Consider the following 21797-nt stretch of genomic DNA (forward strand, 5'->3'; position numbering starts at 1 on the left):
GTAAAATGAATTTTTTGAAACCTCTTTAAATGAAGAAACGTTTTGTAAACGTTTTGTTTCATCTCACATAAATTTGTGGAAGAAATATTTTGTAATCCTGTGAAATAATTATATTTTTGAAATACATTATACTTCAATTAGTTTTTGGAACTTCTGAAAGACTTAAATTTTGAAATAAAATAGTTTTGTAAACACTTTTATACGTTTCATTACTCGTTGTAAACAATTCAGTTTTTATTTCGTTTTTTTTTTATGAGTGTGCTGGTTTCGTATTTCGTTTCAGTTTCATTCAGTTTTTGTTTTATATAAACCTCAAAATTAGGTATCCATCTTTTTTCTTCAGAGCGAGTTTTAGACATAAACTCATTGTCTTAGAAAAATCACAGAATAGAGAAATAAATCAAAGAATATTTTATTGAACCAGATTTCATATGGCGAAACTGTTGCCCAAAATTGATCAATTGTCAACGATATAGAAAACCAACGCGAATAAATCTAACGGTTCTTGTCGGATCAAAAAATCGTAATTCCATCTCAAATAGCTAGACCATTATTATCTGATATTGCTGAGTCCGTTATGTTACCGGTTGTTCCTCGTACGGTTTGGAAGTAAAAGAAAATATCCCTTATTTTATCCATATCCGTTTCAAGTTTCCGAGGCGTATAGACGGATCCTCTGCAGTCCGAAAAATCGATACTATGTAAATCGATGCTTGGGAAATGAATCTGAATGAATCTTTCAAATTTCGCAGTTGGGAAGAGTGCATCATCATTTGATGTCTCTAAAATATATTGGTCTTCCTCGAACGAGTAAAGTGGAGTTGGCGGGGTATATGCCTGCGACATTTCAGTGATTCCTTCATTTTCAAGAATCAGGAAATCGATGTATTTTCGCAAGATGAATTGTCCTTTCGTGGCACCGCTTATCGACTTTGGTATTTGGAAATCGTGAAAGACTCCAAACAGTTCATCTGTTCTGTTGAGATCAACTAACTTGGTAGTTTTGTCCAGAAGCTGAGTCTCTTGAGAATACTCTTCATTGTTGCCTGAATTAAAATCGTGGCATTCTAATGAGGGGCTTTTTGTATAAGCTGATGTTTCTGCTGTTGAGATAAAGCTCTCTGGAAGTCGAACAGTGGGCCTTCTTATCATGGTCCCTTTTGGAGGTGCCTTAACTGTCATGTTCGATAGAGTGGGGCCCATTTGGGATGGGCTTTGGTTTGGAAGAAATGAAAAGGGTGCAGATGGTGATGGTTGCATAGAATGGACAAAGTAACCACCCTGTGATTGGTTTTTCATCAAGTGACCAGGCATTAAATTACTGTCGGAGACTTGAGTCATCGGTCCCGGTATAATACTGCTCTCGTATAAAGGTAGATTCTGATTTCGGCACATTGCAGGCGTTGGAGGAATTGGCTGCTGTGGGTAAGGAGCCATGGCGCTACCATATGCTATTTGTGGCCGTGGATAAACGTAATAGGAAACATTTGGTTGCTGAGGAGCTGGCAGACCCATCGTCATCCATGGGTGTAGATCATGGCTAGGTTTTGGTGGTACAAAATTGAGGTAATCTTGTTTGGGACCCAAAGGTTGAGATTGCGTGAAATAGTTATAGTTCATTTCATGGCGTAAGTTTTGCTCATCTTCTGATAGTAAAAGATTCAGACAGGAATCTTCATGCATGTAGTTTGGAATAGGCAAATTTTGATTGTTGCTAACTGTAGGCATTTGATTTCCTAACGGTACCTGACTCTGCCTTTGCCCTGTGATATCCTGAGTTTGAATTGAAATATGCTCAGATTTATTTGCGTTCGTTTCCTGCAACTTTCCATTATTCGCCCAAGAAGTGTGCAACGTGTTAGTGTTTTGCAAGTATGAAGAACTTTTTTGTAAAGTCGTCTTGCTAAGATCCACACTTGTGGAAGGATGATCAGTGATTTTTGATTCAGTTGGGTTCAAAATCGAAGAGTTATCTGGATATATATCAGAATTGGAAAGGGTGTGGCTGCTGTGTGAATTTTTCATTGGTACGGACTGGGTCGGGGGTATGGGGTTATATTCTTTTTTAATTACAACAGTCGATCTACTTGAGTGATTCTTATTACAATTTGTTTCATTGTTAAAATTGTGTTCAAGGTTCACTGCCTCTGGTTGCTGCCATTCTTTTTGACTTGACTCTAGGTAGGAATGCTTCCAATGCTTTTTCGTAGGGCTCAACTTTTCTAACTTCACCTTCACCTGCTTCAAAGGCAATTCACTATCGTTCTTCGTTATGGATAGATTCAATGGGGTTTTCCTGAACACATCAGGATCTTCAACCCTTTTTATATTCGGATCTGGAGATAATTCCTTCGTCGAACAGAAAGACGTAGAAGGGAGGTTTGTTTTCTCACCATCTTCATAGTTGGCTCTGGGTGAAGGAGGATGTTGAGGAACTTCGGTGGGTGACGAAGAGGAATCCAATGCAGAATTCTTGCTATCAGGATTCTTTTGACGAGCCTTCTTTGAAGACGACCGTAACACTTTTGGCGTCCCTGGATAATCGTCCGGCGATTTCAGCTTGAGTTTCTTCATTGTGGATTCTGTGTAAAATAATATAAACTATATGGATTAATTATGTTGAGGACAAATTCAAAAGTGTATCTATTTACGTATTTATGCATTTATATTTAAATCTAATCTGCGGCACTTGATTGATTGCATGAATCTTGTTTCTGTGCACCCTGAATGACGTCACAAAAAAGTGAATCATAAAAAGGGCGAATGATTAAAAAAATAGAAGGTAAATGACGTAATTAAAATCAAGAGGTGTGGATTAATAGGGGGTAATAACGGATTAAAAAGATTATTATAAATAAAACAAAACAATATATATTATTTTACACAGGCATTCTAGTATATTACTAAAACTCTTGATATCTTTGGTCAATAATTTTTATTTCTTTTAAGTATGGTGACATTTTCAGAATGCGCTTCCCTTTAGTAGCGTAACATACGGAGTGAACGTGACGGAGATGCCCGGAGATTGTCCACACTGTAACGATGCACAGGAATAGACTGTAAAGTATAGCTTCTTTCTCGGGGAAAAAATCGCATTCCTTGTTTGTTTATATCTTGCACTGTGCATACTTGATGATGTCACAAAGAGATATTGATGACGTCATGAAAATACTATTCATCATTTATGAGGTCATCCATTTTCAAGTATATATCTATATATCGTTAAGGGTGTGACATATAGAAACGTTGATTTAATTTGAATAAAATAAAATACGCACCAAGTGCACTTGAAAGACAAATCACAACATATTATTAGGAAAATAAACAAATAAATAAATAAATCTATGTAGTTATCTATAATAGCAAAAAGAATTATATGTTGAGAAGAAAGTTATTACGAAATTTTTAATTTTGATTTCAAATGTATTTTCAAATAAGTTTTCGTTATAATATCTTTACTTTATATATCATTTTAAAGGGCGGTTTTCGGTCTGTTTAATCGTTTAAATTACAATTGTTTAAAAGCAATTGTGCCTTCTTTGCAGAACGTTGAATACAAGATGAAAAAAAGCAGATTCGCACAATTTTAATATTTCAATCCAAGCTAGGCCAAAAAAGCTGCTGAAACAGCTCGTGATATCAACGAAGTGTTTTGATCAGGAACCACTACTGAATGCACAGCATAATGGTGGTTTAGGAAATTTCGTGGCGGCGATGAGTCTTTTAGATGATGAGTGTAGTGGTTGGCCATCGGATGTTGACAACAATCAATTAAGAGCCTTAGTCGAAGTTAATCCACGCACAACTATTCAAGAACTTGCTTCTAAATTAGACATAAATATATACGACGTTCTCCAACCACTTGAAAGAGATTGGAAAGACAAAAATCTTGATAAATAGGTGCCTCACGAATTAAACAACAACTAAAATAAATGCCGTTATGAAGTGTCATCTTCCCTTCTTTTGTGCAACAAGATCTACCCGTTTATCGAACGAGTTGTGACTTGCGATAAAAAGTTGTTTTTTTATGACAATTGGCAACGCTCAGCTCAGACGTCGACGAAGCTCCATGACACTTCCTGAAGCCAGAATTGCACCAAAAGAAGGTCATGCTGACTGTTTGGTGGTCTTTGACTAGTCTCATCTATACAGATTTTTGAATGCAGGCGAAACCATTACGAAAAGAAGTATTGTCAACAAATGAATGAAATGCATCAGAAACTTCGGCAACAATATCCAGTATTAGTTAACAGAAAAGGCCCAATTCTTCTCCACGACAATGCCCGACCGCATGTTGCTAAACCGACGCTGCAGAAGTTGACTGAAATGGTGTACGAAACTCTCGACTCACCTACCGACTACCACTTTTTGAAACATTTCGACAACTTTCTGCATGAGAAATGCTTCAAAAACCTAAACGATATCAAGCTTTGTACGACAGCTAAGTCTCTCTCTCGGTTCAAAATGTTGAGATATATATATATGAATGGAGATACGTATGTATATATGTAGATGAAATAGTATATAAGAATTAGACTATATGACTCATGCCCCATTAGGTGAGTATTTATTATATGCTTTATTAAATCTCTCTCTCTCTCTCTCTCTCTCTCTCTCTCTCTCTCTCTCTGTTTTGTTTTTCTCTTCCTTCTTGTTATCTTTCTCATTTCTTCATTCTTCCGAATATTATTTACCTGCCTACACCAATTACAGGTATGACACAAGGTCGAGTTGAGTTATCCTGGCGTGAGTAAAAAATGTATGTAGACGTTTATGTGTGTACTTTTATGGTTTAATTTTGAAGGTTCGATTGTCATTAGATTTGATTAATGAGTAGGGCTATGACAAGAGAATATTCTTAACATTGTTTTGACTCTCGAGTATATATCCCACACAATTAGACACAGTTAATCCGTCGAGAACGACATCACTCTATATAAAAAACATATAAGATATTAACTGAGATATACTCAAGAGTCAAAATGATGAAAAGAATATTCTCTTGTCATAGCCCAATTAATGAGCATGTTTTGTAATTTAATGTGTGAAGTCATTCTTTTTGTTACTTCACCATTGATTACGTCATAAGGATCTTGCATCGATTTTATCATCCCTCATTTTTAGTAGATGACGTTTTCTTTCTGTGACATATTTTTTGATATTTTCAAAGAATTTATGGATGCATTTAAACTCGAATTAAATAGATAATGCCACCATTTATGTCGTCATGTACTGTATACAAAAAAGCATCCAATATCCACAGAGTCTTAGTGTTTATATATATATATATATATATATATATATATATATATATATATATATATATATATATATATATATATATATATAGCCAGTAGAGTTTATAATATATATATATATATATATATATATATATATATATATATATAAACGTGAACGTGTCTGTGTGTCTGTATGTCTGTTTGTCTGTGTACATTTCCATACGCAATCACTCTGTCAATTTTAAGTCCACAGACTCGAAATTTGATATACAGGGTACTGCGATTTGGAAAAATCTAGGTGATCGGTTTTCGGCCAGAAATTTGGCTGTTAAGGGGTCAAAGTTCAACGATTTGACCTTTGAGAACTCTACCAAACTCACAATTCTAGGTCTAAACACTTGACATGTTAGATATAGGTTCCTTCGACATGGATCTGACTTAATAACTGGATTTGAGCCCAAAACAATAAATGTTAAGGGTCATAATAGGGGTCAAAGCTTAAAAATTACCTTTTTTTATTTATTCATTTTTTTTTTTTCTCAAGATACACCTCCAAACACCCGGGCAACGCCGGGCTGAAATGCTAGTATATATACATATATATATGTGTGTGTGTGTGTGTGTGTGTGTGTGTGTGTGTGTGTGTGTGTGTGTGTGTACTAGCAGGGAGACCCGACGTTACCCAGGAGAGAACCGAGGATCAACGAATATTCTACACTTTCAATACGTTTTATTATTATCGAAATCGGTGAAATTGACAATTTTTCAATCAAATCAATTGATCGCCTGCTCTAGTCAAGGATCCATCTCTATACACCAAGAGTAAGCTTCACATGCCTGAAATCTGAAATGGAACACGTACATCAAGTCTGTTGCCAAGGTCGCTGGAAAGATGGTGGGATCCTTCTACCGCTCCAGAAGATATCTCACTACTGATGCAATTCTCTATCTATATAAAAGCCAAGTACGTCCAAGAATGGAATACTGTTGCCATATCTGGGCAGGAGCTGCCAAAAACAGCCTATCCTGCCTTGACAGAGTACAAAATAGACTTCGTGGTTTAGTGGGGGATGCCCTTTTCTCTACCCTGCAACCTCTCTCCCACAGAAGAGACGTTGCGAGCCTATCCTTGTTTTATCGTTATTTTCATGGCAGGTGCTCGTCTGAACTCCAATCTCTGGTCCCCCCTCGCCAATCTTTCACGAAAAACACCCGTCTAGCTGAATCCACTGTGAAAAATTTCCCCCACTCTATATCTGTGCCTAAATCATAACGCGGATTCCATGAACAAAGCTTCTTTCTTAGGACTGCACGCCTGTGGAACTCTGTTCCGTCTGCCTGCTTCCCTCCGGACTACAACTTGGATGTCTTCAAGTCCAATGTTAACAAATTCCTAATGAACCGCCCCCTTAAGTAAACACTTCATCAAATCTCCACACTAATGTAATGTACTTGCAATAACCCTTATCCATGAGTGGCTTCCGGGTCTTGATAAGTGGTGATCACTGTGTAAAAAAAAAATAAAAAAATTTTACATTGCACTGTAGAAAACCTACTGTTGATTTTATAAAATTATTTTATACTAGCAGCACCCGTTAACCGGCGTTGGCCGGTAGAAGCCTCTCCCTTTCTTCGCAAAAAGTAAACTACTGCAGGTACTGTTTGAATCTGAAAAAAGAAAATAAGGGAATACGTAAATCCGTCTGCAATAATAAAATTAAGAAATATGGCCCATTAGAATAAGAATGAAAAGTATAAACAGATTTTTTTTAGAATTTAGAGGTTCTCACTGTATATGAACTGTTTAGATTGATGGAAACTCTCCATGTTAAGAACAGCTTTCGGAATTAACACCGGGGTGGTAGATAAATAACTCTGGCAGGCATTGAATTACATTGCAGAATACATGTGTTTATATCTCTGAAAACACTTGTCTGCACACAATTTGAATGAGATTTTCGTAATCAGGATATTAATTTAATTAAATTGTTAGGTGAAAGCACGGAATAGTTACCAAACACTCTCCCCTCCCCGTGTTAAGAATGTCTTTCAAAATAATAACGCTATTATTTCAACATGGTATCAAAAGAGTACAAGTACTCATGTTTATTTTTCATGGTATGTTTTTATTTGAGGGTGTGGGGTCAGTACTGCCTTGTCGGGAATTCTAACATTTTTACATTTCTAAACGATGCTGCTTTGCACTTTTGCCACCTCGCTATTTCTAAATAGTTTATTCGGGTTAAATTCAAGTTTCACGATATTTTTTTTATTATTAAATTGTAAGATGGAAGCACAGAAGAGTTACCAAATACCCTAACCTTCCCATATTAAGAATGGCTATCAAAATAATAGCGTTGTTATTTCAGCGTGGGGGTAGAAGAGTGCAAGCACCCATGTATTTGTATGATGGCAGGTTTTTATTTGAGGGGTGGGGGCGATACTGCCGGTCGGTAGTTCGAACAAGTTTACATTTCTAAACCACGGTGTTTGTGGACTTTTGCAACCTCGCTATTTTAAAATATTTTATTCAAGTTAAATGCAAGTTTTACGATGTCTTTTTTGTTGTTGTTGTTGTTGTTGTTGTTGTTGTTGTTATAAATTGTTAGTTGGAAGCATAGAATAGTTAACAAACACTCTCTCTTCTTTGAGAGGGTGGAGGCGATATTACCGTGTCGGTAGTTCGAAGATGTTTACATCTCTAAGTCATGGTGCATGTGCACTTTTGCCACCTTGCTGTTTTTCAATATTTCATTCAGGTTGTTGCTCCTAGGTTATACAACGTAACATTTAGTTCATATATTTGTTTTACATACGTATCACCTTTATCAAGGCCCAGAGGACAGTCGAGGATAAGGATTAAAGCGTGTACAGTAGTCAATTGGATAATATAGTAATCGTTAGTAATGGAAATTCGGTAAATTTGTTAACTTATGTGGAACGGTTCATCAAGAACTTGTTTACGTTGGATTTGAAGACAACCATATTGTAGTCGGCTGGAAAGCAGGCAAACAGAAGACAGTTCCACGGAAGCTTTATTCATTGGATTCTACGTTTAGGTTTAGGCACAGAAAAAGAGTGGGGGACACTTGCCATGGAAAAAAGACAGACCAGAGCCATTCATTCATTTCAATTGATGCCAGATGGGGATCAGAGCGTTGATGATGTAAAGATAGAAGCTCGGTTTTAGGGGCATTAAAAGTAACCAGCAACATTTCCCCTATAGTACCATGTGGTCAAGATCAGAGGAGAGAGAATCGGAGAGAACTTGGTCGTTTACAATTTTGATGTGCTATCATAGATTGTAGTGTCGTCAGCATAAATGTCTACGAATGATGTAAGGATGTGATTTAGAAGATCATTGATGTAGATCAGGTAGAGAGTTTGGGTCCAGGATGGACCCCTGAGGGACTCCAGCATTAATACTGTAAGCTTCTGATTTCTGTCCATCAACCACTACGCTTATGAACCTATCAGAGAGAAATGATTTAATATTTGAGAAGACATTTCCAGCTATACCGTAGCTGGAGTTCTTGTGAAGTAAACCTTTATACCACACCCTATCAAAGGTCTTTGTTATGTTAAGAGCAATTGCCCTAGAAAGGAGGCCTCTGTCGAAAGATTCGCTAATACTATGAGATATAAATGTAAGTACATCTGCTGTAGATCTAGCAAAACGGAAACCAGATTTCATGTCACTAAGAAGGTTATTTTTGCTGAGATGATTGACTATTTAACACAGATTCCAGCAACTTACTCATAACGCGCAGGAGACTTATTGGCCTATACTGAGAGGGAGATGACCGATCACCTACATTCTTAGATACAGGGCATATTGATGAGATTTTCAAAGAGGACGGGAAGCAATTCTCCTTAAGACAACGCTTAAACAGTTTTGTAAGTATGGGCGCTAGTTCTGGTTGAAGTTTTTGGGTACTATAATAAGAATGCCGTCAAGGCCAGTTGCTTTACTGGAATCAAGGTTTTTGATTAGCTTGGCAATATCACGTACATATATTTGTATGTCACATAGCGTGTTTTCTAATACAGGAGGAAATATTGTGAGTTGGCAGACTTGGTTACAAGAGGTAGAATTAGCTGCAAAGTTCTTGGTAAAGAGTTTGGCTTTGTCTGATGTTTTCGAGATTATCTCAGGTCCATCGATGATAGTTGGGATAGAGCACACATTTCTGTTCAGGATTCTGTTTGTTATTTGCCAAAACTGGTGGGAACCAAGCCACTGCTATGCTCCTTTGGACTTGACGGACTGAGCACATACTCCCTTGCATTCTTTATTACTTGTTTATAGTGGTTGTTGGCAGTCCTGAAAACGGTTTTAGTCAAAGTACATCTATTACGTTGGGAGCAATGGAAAAAGCGATTTCTGTGCGCAATGACAGCAGCACATTCTGGAAAGAACCACGACTGGCTGTTAGGTTTTTATTGGAACTTTTTCGAGGCATATAAACGGTCTATACCTACAATTAACTATTCTCGTCAGGTCTAATACTATAGAGGACACATCCTTTTTAAACGTGGAACGCAGAAGTAAATCTGATATAAATGTACGGAGCTATCCGCCATAGAGTCAGCCATAGATAGATAGGCATGTCTGAGGACTTATTATGGTCAATTTTCTCAGATATGCTTTTATGCTGTTATGGGGGCGATAGAGAGCAAATATAAAGGCAGTAGTGTGAGCAAGGTTAACCCAGAAGCACATATAGGATAAGTTAGGATCTCCTCTTGAAATGTCCCTTCCACACGGAAATCCACCTTTAATGTAGGCACATATTCCATGCCCATGGCGATCTTGTGGGGTCAGATTTGGAAGTTAAGTTAGAGTATCTTTTAATTACGAACTCATTTAGGGAATAGTCGCTCCAATGCCGGTTTCGCTTATGAATAATAGATATGGTTTAGTCTCATGTAATTGGGTTTCAACCTCTGGAAGGTAAGAACGTAAACCTCTGATATACCTTGAGTCTCTCTTCGTGATCGCCGGGAAATCTTCACCTTTCTGGTTTATCCAATCGAGAAATCGGCTGCAGATTTAAATGTGATTAGAAAACGGTACGAATGACTGTGCAAACTCACCAAAGCACCGGCACTGGTGTGATGCCCCTAAATCTGGTCGTCCTAGAGTTAATTGTACAAGGAAGACAATGCTATCATGATTCGCAGTCTCATAAACAGATTCGAAACGTCACCCTCCAATCCAACAACAGTATAATCTTGTTAAAAGAGTGCTCTCTTTCTACAGTTAAGAACAGATTGAAGGGATTTGATTTGCTAGGCTGTGTTCCAATGATTTCTGTAAAAAACAGAAAGCGTCGTCTGGACTTCGTCAGATGCAATGAAGATCATGACTCTTCAGTTTTTTTTAAAGTAATTTTTGCGAGGAAAGCAAGTTCAATGGGCTAGGAGTGATCTTAGGCAGTACGTCCGTCGAAAGAAGGACGAGGAATTTAATTCTAGATGCACAGTTTCAACTCTGTAAGATAATGGAGTTTCAGCATTGTTGTAGGGCGTTATTAGTGCAGGGCTATAGGTCGCTTGCAAGGTTGAATTAATTCGACCAACTATAATAATATGTTGGCTGAGCATTTTCTATCCTAATTTGGCCGGAATTGGGATGATAATCCCATCTTCATGCAGGATAATGCTCCCATTCACACAGCTGGCAACGTTAAGATGTTCCTTAAAGAGCATGATATTCTGTGCTTGGATTGGCCTGCACAATCTTCAGGCCTCAATCCTATCGGAAACGTATGGCATTACATTAAGCAACAACTACGCACTGATGAAATTTCAAATATGCAAGAACTTTGGAAAAACATTAAAGAGAAGTGGAATACCCTTTCACTGAAGTATTGCCGCAGAAGGGCTATGCTACTAAATATTAACTAGTTCTTTGTGTTTGTTGTATCTATGTTGCATTGTTGCATTAATGCTGTAAAGTTACATTAAAATTTAAATTTTCCATTGTGCGGAGTATCTTTTTCCTTCTCGATTTGAAGTTATTTTTTTAATTGACATGAACACTAGGATACTTCAATTAAAGGTCAAATATGAACAGGAAAATTATAGAAGAATAAAAATCGAATCAAATGATATATAAGTTGTTTAAACAGTTGGATTCCATTTAACTTAAATTTGCGGTTTTTGAAAGGTGACAATTGCGGACTTACTTTTGGGGCGGCATTGTATGTAACTAACTGGCCGCTCGGCTTTGCTCAGAACATGATAATCGCCGGTTTTTCCGAGCGTAGCCGATTATCAAAGCGTAACAACGCTACTCAAAGAAAATACCGGCGAAAACATTTAAATATAATATAATTTTCAGAAAAATCATATATACGAAAATAAAAAGAAACAACGACCTACCGTAACAATTTATTTTATTCTTGTAACAAATGTTTTTAAGTGAAAAAAATGCACGCGTAAGTTGTAGTTTTTTTTCAACCATTTTTTGTCAGACAAAATTTAACAAAATTAATAAATAACCAATTTTTTGTGTTTTTCATATTTTTTAACAAAAGTTTTTTAAAAAAGTACATTTTAATGTGTTTTTAATGTATTTTTTGAATTGTTTTCTTTATTTTTGTAACTAAAGTAAGCTTGTTTTTGTTGTTGTTGTTGTTGTTGTTGTTGTTGTTTTTTGTTGTTGTTGTTTTTTGTTGTTGTTTTTTTTTCATTACGTGAACCATTTTTTTCTAGTAGAGTGGGCTGGAGAACCGTTATTTTTTCTTTATTTTTTTTCCTCTTATTTTAAAAATTAAATTATTAATCTTTAACGGATGCACCACTCGCCACAATAGGTGCAAATTTTCTTGCAGCAATTAATCGTTTTGTTTCGCAATATGAAACATCTTCCAGTGTCTGCAACTGTTGATTCAAGGTGAAGATATTAATTTTGTATAAAGTTGTTAGGAATGGCTGCTTAAGAACGCGTTGTTTATTAATTTATTGATTTTTATCTTCGAATATTTTCCCCAAAGATCCTCTGCTCCTTTGATTGACTGCTCTGCGTTTTACGTCAGATTACAGTGAAACTAGAGCGCATAACGTCATCTTCAGAGCAAAGTCGAGCGTACGGTTAGTTTTATCTCATCTAAATTTTGCACAACTACAACAATTTTATTCTGTTTATTCTTGATTTAAAATATATTTTGACGTTATTTAACTGTTTTTATAACATACACATCACAAGTTTATTAAGAATATTTTTGAACTAATTTTAAATATAAAAATATTTTCACAAAAAAATAATGTATAATGGCGAAATTCACCTTTTATCCTTTTATTGAATGTACACGCATTAAAAAAAAGATATTGATTTTAAAAGTTTCAATTAAATTTTATCTCTGTTTTCATTGTCTCAGAGATGGGTATATATGCTGATGACATCACGCTCTATAACAAGCACGACAGGAAAAACAAATGAACACATATCTAAAGAAATGGCAGAAACACTAGAGGATGACCTCTAATCTGTAGTTGAATGGGGACAAAAATGGATAGTCACATTGAATGCTGCCAAGACTAAACCTGTTTCCTTCAATAACTACAAGAAACCTTTTCTACCACCAATAGCAATTGCCAAAGATTCTTTATCTGAAAGTACATCTTTTAAACTCTTCGGCCTAACGTTCACAGGAAACATGTGTTCGGACAATTACATTGAGAGCATTGCCAGGACCGCTGCGAAAAAGGTAGGTTCTCTCTAACGTGCTAGAAAGCTACTAACGCCCGAAAGTATCCTGTACCTCTATAAGGCCTATGTACGGAGTATTGTTGTCATATTTGGGCTGGTGCATCTGCTACTAGTCTCTCACTCCTAGACAAGGTTCAAAAGAGAGTCGCCAACCTGATAGGTCCCGAACTCTCATCTAAGCTTCAGCCTCTGTCCCATCGACGAAATGTAGCATCCCTCTGCCTGTTCTACAAGTACTTTAACGGTGAATTCTCCAACGAACTGCAAGCACTTGTACCCCCTCGACGTAAATACCCCCGACAAACCCGACATGCAGGAAAATCCCACCCTTCACAGTTGAGATCCCTAGATGTAAGAGAGCCTTCTACTCCAGTAGTTTCTTCCCCAGAACCGCTAGTCTTTGGAATTCCCTTCCGGGTTCCTGCTTTCCTAACTGTACTGACATGCAAAAGTTCAAATGTAACGTGAACCGACATCTTGCTACCCAACTCCCCACATAGTACCCCTGTAGCTTATATCCCTGATAGTAGCCCCCTACAACAAAGTGGCAATGTGCCTTGTTTGGGGGGGGGGATGTAATAAAAAATAAATAAATTTTCTTTTGTTTTTTGCTGAGTATTGATCATTGTATCAGATGACAGATATTCATCCGCTATTTTGGAGACTCTCATCTTTCTCGGATTATAAATATTCTTTTAAGTGAAATTGTTTGGAATGTATGGCGATCTTTTATTTTCAGACAATAATAACAGCATTGATTTAGAATTTAATAAACATCAAACAGTTCGAGCTTTTTAAAATTTATTTTGAATGTCATTTTCACTTCGCATGCATGTGATTACTTTTAACGCATCTAAACAAATATTATTCAAAACTGAAAAAAAAAATGTCCAATTCCATTTTGTTTTTAATTGATGCAAAACGCTTTCGCTGCGTGTAAACAAATATTGGTGCTTCTGCATTTGCTGACGTGAGATTTACATAAGGCTTCTCGGGCTGGCTTGACAGAGTAACTGCAAGAAATCGGCGAGCATTTCTCAATTTTTAACGAACGCGGTGTATATTTTTACCTAATAAAATCTATAAATGCTACTTTTTTTATAAATTGGAAGAAATAAAATAGTATTTTAATATCGCAGGTTAGTTTTAAGTTTAGAGTTTAGGGTTATGGTTAAGGTTGAGTTAGATACATGTTTGTAATTTTATTTATTGTATTTCCATGTTTTTCCTGTTTATTATTATAATTTTCTCGTAATAGTTTAACGTTTTACAATCGGTCGCCTTCGGTTTTTCCGTCATCGGCCGAGTACACCTGAGAAACTTCGTGGAAACTGCAGGTGTGTAAATGCAGAAGTAGCCAATTATTATCTAAAGCAAAAAACAAAAAAAAATGTCTGATTCCATTTTCTTTTTGTTGTTTTAATCCAAAGCACTTTTTTTTACATAGTCATCACCACATTATCAAGGCCCAGAGGCCACTCAAAGATAAGGGATAAATAGTGTATAGTAGGCAATTGGACAATATAGTAATCGATAGTAACAAAAATTCGGTAAATTTGTTAACTTATGTGAAACTTGTTTACATTGTACTTGAAGACAACCATATTGTAGTCAGCTGGAAAGCAGGAAAACGGAAGACAGTTTCACAGGCGTGCAGTTCTAAGAAGAAGCTTTGTTCATGGAATCTACGTTTAGGTTTAGGCACAGATAAAGATTGGGGAGGAATTATTGATAGTGTTTTCAGCTACACGAGTGTTTCTTGTGAAAGTTTGGCGAGGGGGGACCATCGATTGAAATTCAGTCGAGCACCTGCCGTGAAAATAACGATAAAGCAAAGAAAAAATCGCAACATCTCTTCTGTGAAAAAGATGTTGCAAGGGAAGAGAAAAGAACATCTCCTATGAGGCTACGAAGTCTATTTTGAACTATAAAGGAAGAATAAGTCCTTTCTAGCAGCTCCTGACCAGATGTGGACGTACCTGGCTCTTATATAGAAAGAGAATTTCATCAGCAGTGAGATATCTACTGGGCCGATAGAAGAATCCCACCATTTTTCAAGCCACTTTGGCAACGGATTTGATGTACATGTTCCATTTCAGATCAGGAGTAAAGGTCAAGTCCGAAGCTTGTCAAAACATAAGGCCTTCCCAAGACGAGAGCAATACATTTCAATTGATGCCAGATGGGTATCAGAGCGTTGATGATGTAAAGATAAAAGCTTGGTTTTAGATGCATTAAAAGTAACAAGCCACTTCTTTCTCCATCATGCCCAAGATCAGAGGAGAGAGAATCGGAGAGAACTTGGTCGTTTACGGTCTTTGATGTGCTATCATAGATGGTATTGTCATCAGCATAAATGTCTACGAATTATGTAAGGATGTGATTTGGATGATCATTAATGTAGATCAGGATGAGAGTTGGGACCAAGATGGACCCCTGAGGGACTCCAGCATTAATATTGTGAGCTTCTGATTTCTGCCCATCAACCACAACCTATCAGAAAAAAATGATTTTATAATTGAGACGACATTTCCAGCTATACTATAGCTGGAGATCAGGTGAAGTAAACCTTTAGGCCTTTGATATGTCAAGAGCAATTGCCCTAGAAAGGAGGTCTCCGTCGAGAGATTCCCTAATCCTGCGAGATATAGCTGTAAACACATCTGCTGTAGATCTAGCAAAAAGGAAACCATATTGCGTGTCACTAAGAAGACTATTTTTGCTGAGATGGTTGATTACTTCTCTATTTAAAACAGATTCCAGCAACTTATTCATGCCGCACAGGAGACTTATTGGCCTGTACTGAGAGGGAGATGACCGATCACCTGAATTCTTAAATACAGGGCATATTGATGAGATTTTCTAGGGTGATGGGAAGCAATTCTCCTTAAGACAACGCTTAAACAGTTTTGTAAGTATGGGCGCTAGTTCTGGTTGAAGTTTTTTAGTACTATAATTGGAATGCTGTCAGGGCCGGTTGCTTTACTGGAATCAAGGTTTTTGATTAGCTTGGCAACATCACGTACAGATATTTGTATATCACATAACGTGTTTTCTAATACAGGAGGAAATACTGGGGTTGGCGGACTTGGTTGCCAAGAGTAGAATTAACTGCAAAGTTCTTATCAAAAGGTTTGGCTTTGTCTGAAGCTGACGAGATTACCTCAAGTCAATTGATGATGGTTGTCGGGCGGACGCGTGGGTTCATGAACACGTTTCTGTTCAGGGTTCTGTTTGTTATTTGCCAAAACTGGTAGGTGCCAAGCCGCTGCTCAGCTACTTTGGACTTGACGGACTGAGCATACAACTCTCTTGCGTTCTTTATTATTTTTTTACAGTAATTGCTGGCAGTCCTGAAAGCGGTTTTAGTCTCTGTACATCTATTATGTTGGAAGCAATGGAAAAAGCGATTTCTGTGCACAATGGCAGCAACACATTCTGGAGAGAACCACGACTGGCTGTTAGGTTTTTACTGAAACTTTTTTGAGGGTATAAAACAGTCTGACCTACAACATTCTCGTCAGGTCTAATACTATAGAGGATACATCCTTTTTAAACATGGAACGTAGAGCTAGATCTGATATGAATGTACGGAATATATCCCAGTCAGCCATAGAGTATTGATATACTGTACGATAGGTAGGTACATCTGAGGACTTATTACATCACATTTTAATCTTAATTGATATAACAGAGTGGTCAGAAGATCCAAGTGGAGACAGAATGGAAGCTGAACATAGTTCAGGGCAAGTTGTGGGAAAAAGGTCTAGGAGACTCCCGTACTGGCCGTCAGTGTCGGGCGCACGGGTGGGTTCATGAACAATCTGAGTGAGGTCATAAGCAATGGAGAAATCGTGACAGAACCTCCTCTCATCATCGGTCTTGTTTGAGTGGGTTAACAATTCCACATTATGAACATTGAAGTCTCCACATATGTGAATGTTAGCTGGAGGATAAGCAGATAGGACGTGGTCAATTTTCTCAGATATGCTTTTAAAGATAGTAACTCCACTGTTGTGGGGGCGATAGAGAACAAATATAAAGGCAGTAGTGGGAGCAAGGTTAACCCGGAAGCACATATATGGTAAGTTAGGATCTTCTCTGGAGATGTCTCTACCACATGGAAGGCCATCTTTTATATAGGCACATATTCCATGCCCATGGCGATCTTGGGGGTCAGATTTGGAAGTTAAGATAGAATATCCTTTAATTACGCATTCATCTAGGGAAATAGTCTGCCCAATGCCAGTTTCACTTCGCTTAAAAATAAAAGATCTGGTTTAGTCTCATGTAATTGGGTTTCAGTCTCTGGAAGGTTGGAACGTAGACCCCTGATGTTTGGAAAGGAGACATGGTAGTGGGGGTCTACGTTGGAAGTTGGAGATCCGGGTTTAATCGTGTATTTTTTCTTGAAACTCTTCATAATGGAGTTTTGGGATTTGTTGGCTAGGTAGATAGACTTGCTTAGTGAAGGACAGAGAGGGAAAGTAAGAGAGAAATAGAAAGCGAAGAATTTTTTTTGTAACACATGATAAGGCAAAGTCGTAACAATTACCCACTAATATGGCATCGAGAGGCCCCACCAGAAGCTACTGCAAGGTTCGGGTCCCTGACTATCAGGCGGATAACGTCAGCCCAGATAAAACGTATACCTCCAGCACCCTTACTAGTGACATGGCTACAGGGATAGATATAGAAACAGAAAATTTCCGACATCTCTGGCGACTGTTCGCGCAAAAATACTGCCAACCTAGAATACAACGTTTTCTTCTCCCTTTGTCGAAAAAAATCACTTATTAAAAAATGAGGACTGAGGGACAAATAAAGAGAAGCGAGTGTAACTGAAAATGAATACATAATCTATTTATGCAATCAACTTGGTAGATATAATAAACAACATTTATGGACGAGACAATCTATTATTAAAAGAATCAAAAAATAAAAAATATAAATCAAATACAGGAATAAAATGTAGTTATTAACATTTGAATCTAAAAAGATAAAAATTAAAATTAATATCGCACAACTTATTCTCGAAAGATGTCCAATCTTCAAAAAAGGATTAAAAATGTTGCTATAAAATTAAAATTACATCACAATTAAAAATGTGTTTTAGTTATTAAATTTTTGAACAATTATTATTCATTAATATTCGGAATTTTTAGGTTATTAGTAATTTGTATTATTTGGACAACTCTTCTCATAATCTCCAACCTTGCAGAAGTCTTAAGTAATTTGTAATTGTATTATTATGGCCTGCACAGCCTGTGCGAAATTAATTCTACGCGGTTATGATTGACTAAACGAGGGCAAACTACCCCCTCGTTTAGATAAAGGATTCTGTTCGAAAATCCGTACAGATTCCCGAGTTTAACATAAATATGCTGAAGTTCGATAAGATTCACCTGAAAAGGATCGAAGGTTACATCAACCGAAGCGTTGTGAAAATAGCATTCAAGATGAAAAGTTGTTCGAAGAATCAAAATAATTCAAATAATTTTTAATCATGTAAAATGCTTAACAGGACAGAAATCGGGGAAAAAACAAAATGTACAACAAATGATCAAATAACCTTTTTCTACCGACCTGCATAGTTTTAAATAGATCGTTATTTTTTATTTACTTGTGTTTGCCTAAGTAAAATTTAGAGATAATAAATCTTAGAATCAGTTTTTGGCCCATCGACAAAAGGAGGGTGGACCTGTAAATTCACCCTTGTCCGTCCGTTCGTCCGTTTATCTGTCCGCACTTTTCTCAATAGCTACGCCTTGGAATTTTTGGAAATTTTACACAAATATTAAACATGCTATTAGTAACAAAGTAACAGAACATATTTTTCGGGAAAACTCCGGTTGCCCCACTAGGGATGTCTTTCGGGTTAAAATGGCTAAAATTGACACTTTTGTGCTTATTAAAAATAATGATGCCTTGGATTTTTATAAAACTTTCTGAAAAATTGTAACTAACTGATTTCTATATAATTTTGTTTGTCTATACTTCGCGTATAGACAAACAACTCTTGGTGTGTCCCAGGGTCTCTTTAGGGCTTATAAAAACACTCCATTTTTGGGACTATTTTACCATATTTGTCTCAAATTTTCTGTGTATGTCTATTTAGTAGTTTTGCATGGTGCTGAACTCAAATATAAATACGTTAAGGCCTTGGGGCGAGGGAAATGATGGACATAGTCATTTTTTTCTTTGCATGGTGCAGAACTCAAGTTTACATATGTTAAGGCTTAAAACTGCTCTGTTTGTTCATTTTCACCAGGATTTGACGTTCCCTGGGGATTTGGGGGACTAGATGAGGGAGCAATGCTGAACTTAGTCATTTTTATGCCTTGTTCACTGTGCACTCACGGGGGACCATGCATGATTCACTTGTGATATTTTAAAATTATATAAGTCGAATAAATTTTATTGCCTTTGGTACAAGATATTTGTTGTGTATTTTCTTTGTTTTTCATTTCTGCTCTGTTAATCATAATATAAAAATGTCATAATTTTAATAGTTGTAAAATTACATTAAATATATTTATGAATGAAATCACTCACGCTTGCAGATGCACATTGTTGGGGAATGATTTGCTTTTTTTAAACTAACAAAAAATTTACCTTGGTTTCATTTATAAATCAAGTCACTTAAATTTTTTTTTTTTAATAAAAACAATAAAATACTCTTTCTCAATCAGTAAAAGTTTTATTAGAATAAAACTAAACTTACTTCTTATCAATAATAAAGAACATAAAAAATTTAAGACAGGAAAAAGATTTTACTTACAGAGAGTGTATATCGGCGACACTTTTTTTTTTTTACTTAGATCTTAATTATTGATATGAGTTTCAAGTCTGAATGGAAAAGCGACTGGACCGACAGACATAAATTTATCTTATATAGAAATATTTGTATACGAATCAAGGTCCCTTTTTAAACCGCCTCCTCACGAAGGCCGGTTGTAACACAATGTCCGTCCGATGTAGGCGATATTCAAATATTGTATTTTTTGCTTGTTTGTATCTTGTCACCGGGCACACTGTATGACGTCGCAAAACGCGAGTGACGTAATGGAAGGGCGAATAATAAGAGAAGTAGCTTGAGGAGGCGAATGACGTAAATCATTAAAACAAAGAGAGCATGGGCAGAGGGAGAAAAAAGAAGGGGGATGCAAGATAGTAGAAGAGAGAGGGGGATGACGCGCGAGAGAAAGAGGAGGGGAAAGAAATACGTATTTTTCTTGAGCATGGATGACGTCAGAAAATTAGCTTTATATTTTTCAAATTTGTCAAAACTACCATCCATCATTTATGATCTCGTCCATTTGTAAGTAAATACGTTTTTGTGAAACTATTTGTATCAACTTTGTAATTGACACGTTTTTTGTCCTTTTTTTTTTGAGGGGGGGGTATCTTTTATTTGCCAAATATGAAGAAATTGATTATTTTGGCCGAGAAATACATGTAAAATCACATTTAAAAAAAAGCATGCGTGGATTTCTGTTATCACCACAATATAAAACCAGCTTCGAAACCTAGAATGTGATGCACTTTTCTCTTCTAAGCAACGTCTTTCCCACAGAAGAGACGTTGCGACCCTGTCTCTGCTCTATCGTTATTTTCATGGCAATTTCTCGACTGAACTCCAATCTATATTCTGTCTTGTAAAACTTTCCCAAAAAACATTCGACTTATTACAATCACTTCCAACACACTATCCCCCATTCTCTATCTGTGGCTAAAAGTAAACGCAGATTCCATGAAGAAAGCTTCTTCCTCAGAATTGCCCACCTGCGGAACATTCTTCCGCTGGCTTGTTTCCCAATTAAATACAACATGGTAGCCTTCAACTCTAATGTAAACAAATTTTTTGTTGAGGTGCCCCCATAAATAATCAAATTCTACCCATTTACGCTATTAACGATTACTACACTACCACCTCGTATTCATTAATATTTATCCTCGAGTGGCCTTCGGGCCTTGATAAGTGGACCCAAGTAATATATATATATACTAGGACGCCGCCCGACGTTGCCCAGTTGTAAAATACACTTAAATATATTTTAATTTGTGCAGATTTCGTACTTATTATCGAGACAATTCTATATTGATTGTTATATTGTACCCAATCTATAGTAGTGATTCAAAAGTAAAAAAATATGACTTGGGTGCCATAAGCTAGAATCGAAATCAAAACTTATACATATCAAAACTTATACATATCAAAACTTATACATATCAAAACTTATACATATCAAAACTTATACATATAAAAACTTTAAAAATGAACGCAAGTGAACGTATGAATGTAGAATAGCACTTTAAGTCAACACATGCCTGCCAAGTTCCAATTCTTCAATTTTGATCCTTCAGCAGCTATTTTTACCGGCTAAAAGCCAAATCGAATTTGTTCCACAGATTTCATATATATCAAATTTCAAGTCTGTATACCAAAAATTGACATAGTAGTAAATACCATTCTGCACGTACACACACACACACACATACAGACAAGTTCATATATATATATATATATATATATATAATTTTTTTGCTTTTTCATAAGCAGTAATATATTTCTACAATCATGAGCATGTTTCGGCTAGCTAGTTATTAGTAACTAGAGATCTCTTAAGGTGATACACCTTATACGAAAGCAAAATTTGCAATGATAATATCAGGTCTTGCAGATCACAAGGAGTCAAATGTTAAAATAGACATAAGGAATAAGATTTGATTGTATGCAAAGAAGACAAAATAGTGGGTGTGGATTAGAGTCTGTGTCGAGATACAGGAATAAAGAGGGAAGGATGGGGGGGTTAAAAACCGAGATAGAGAAAATGAAT

The 21797-nt window shown here is 36.5% G+C and overlaps 1 protein-coding gene across 1 annotated transcript; it reads right to left on the reverse strand.

The window, feature by feature from the left end:
* Positions 1–396: 396 nt before the first annotated feature.
* On the reverse strand, positions 397–19983 carry LOC145290552 (uncharacterized). The gene is made up of 2 exons (XM_080136494.1): positions 19739–19983; positions 397–2582 (listed from the first exon to the last, which is right to left on the reverse strand). The coding sequence occupies exon 2, from the start codon at positions 2572–2574 to the stop codon at positions 535–537; it is 2040 nt and encodes a 679-aa protein (XP_079992620.1). The 5' UTR covers positions 2575–2582; positions 19739–19983; the 3' UTR covers positions 397–534.
* Between the last annotated feature and the right edge of the window lie 1814 nt (positions 19984–21797).

This window comes from Euprymna scolopes, chromosome 2 (assembly GCF_053919585.1).
Source record: "Euprymna scolopes isolate OS-2025 chromosome 2, ASM5391958v1, whole genome shotgun sequence".
Lineage (NCBI taxonomy): Eukaryota > Metazoa > Mollusca > Cephalopoda > Sepiida > Sepiolidae > Euprymna > Euprymna scolopes.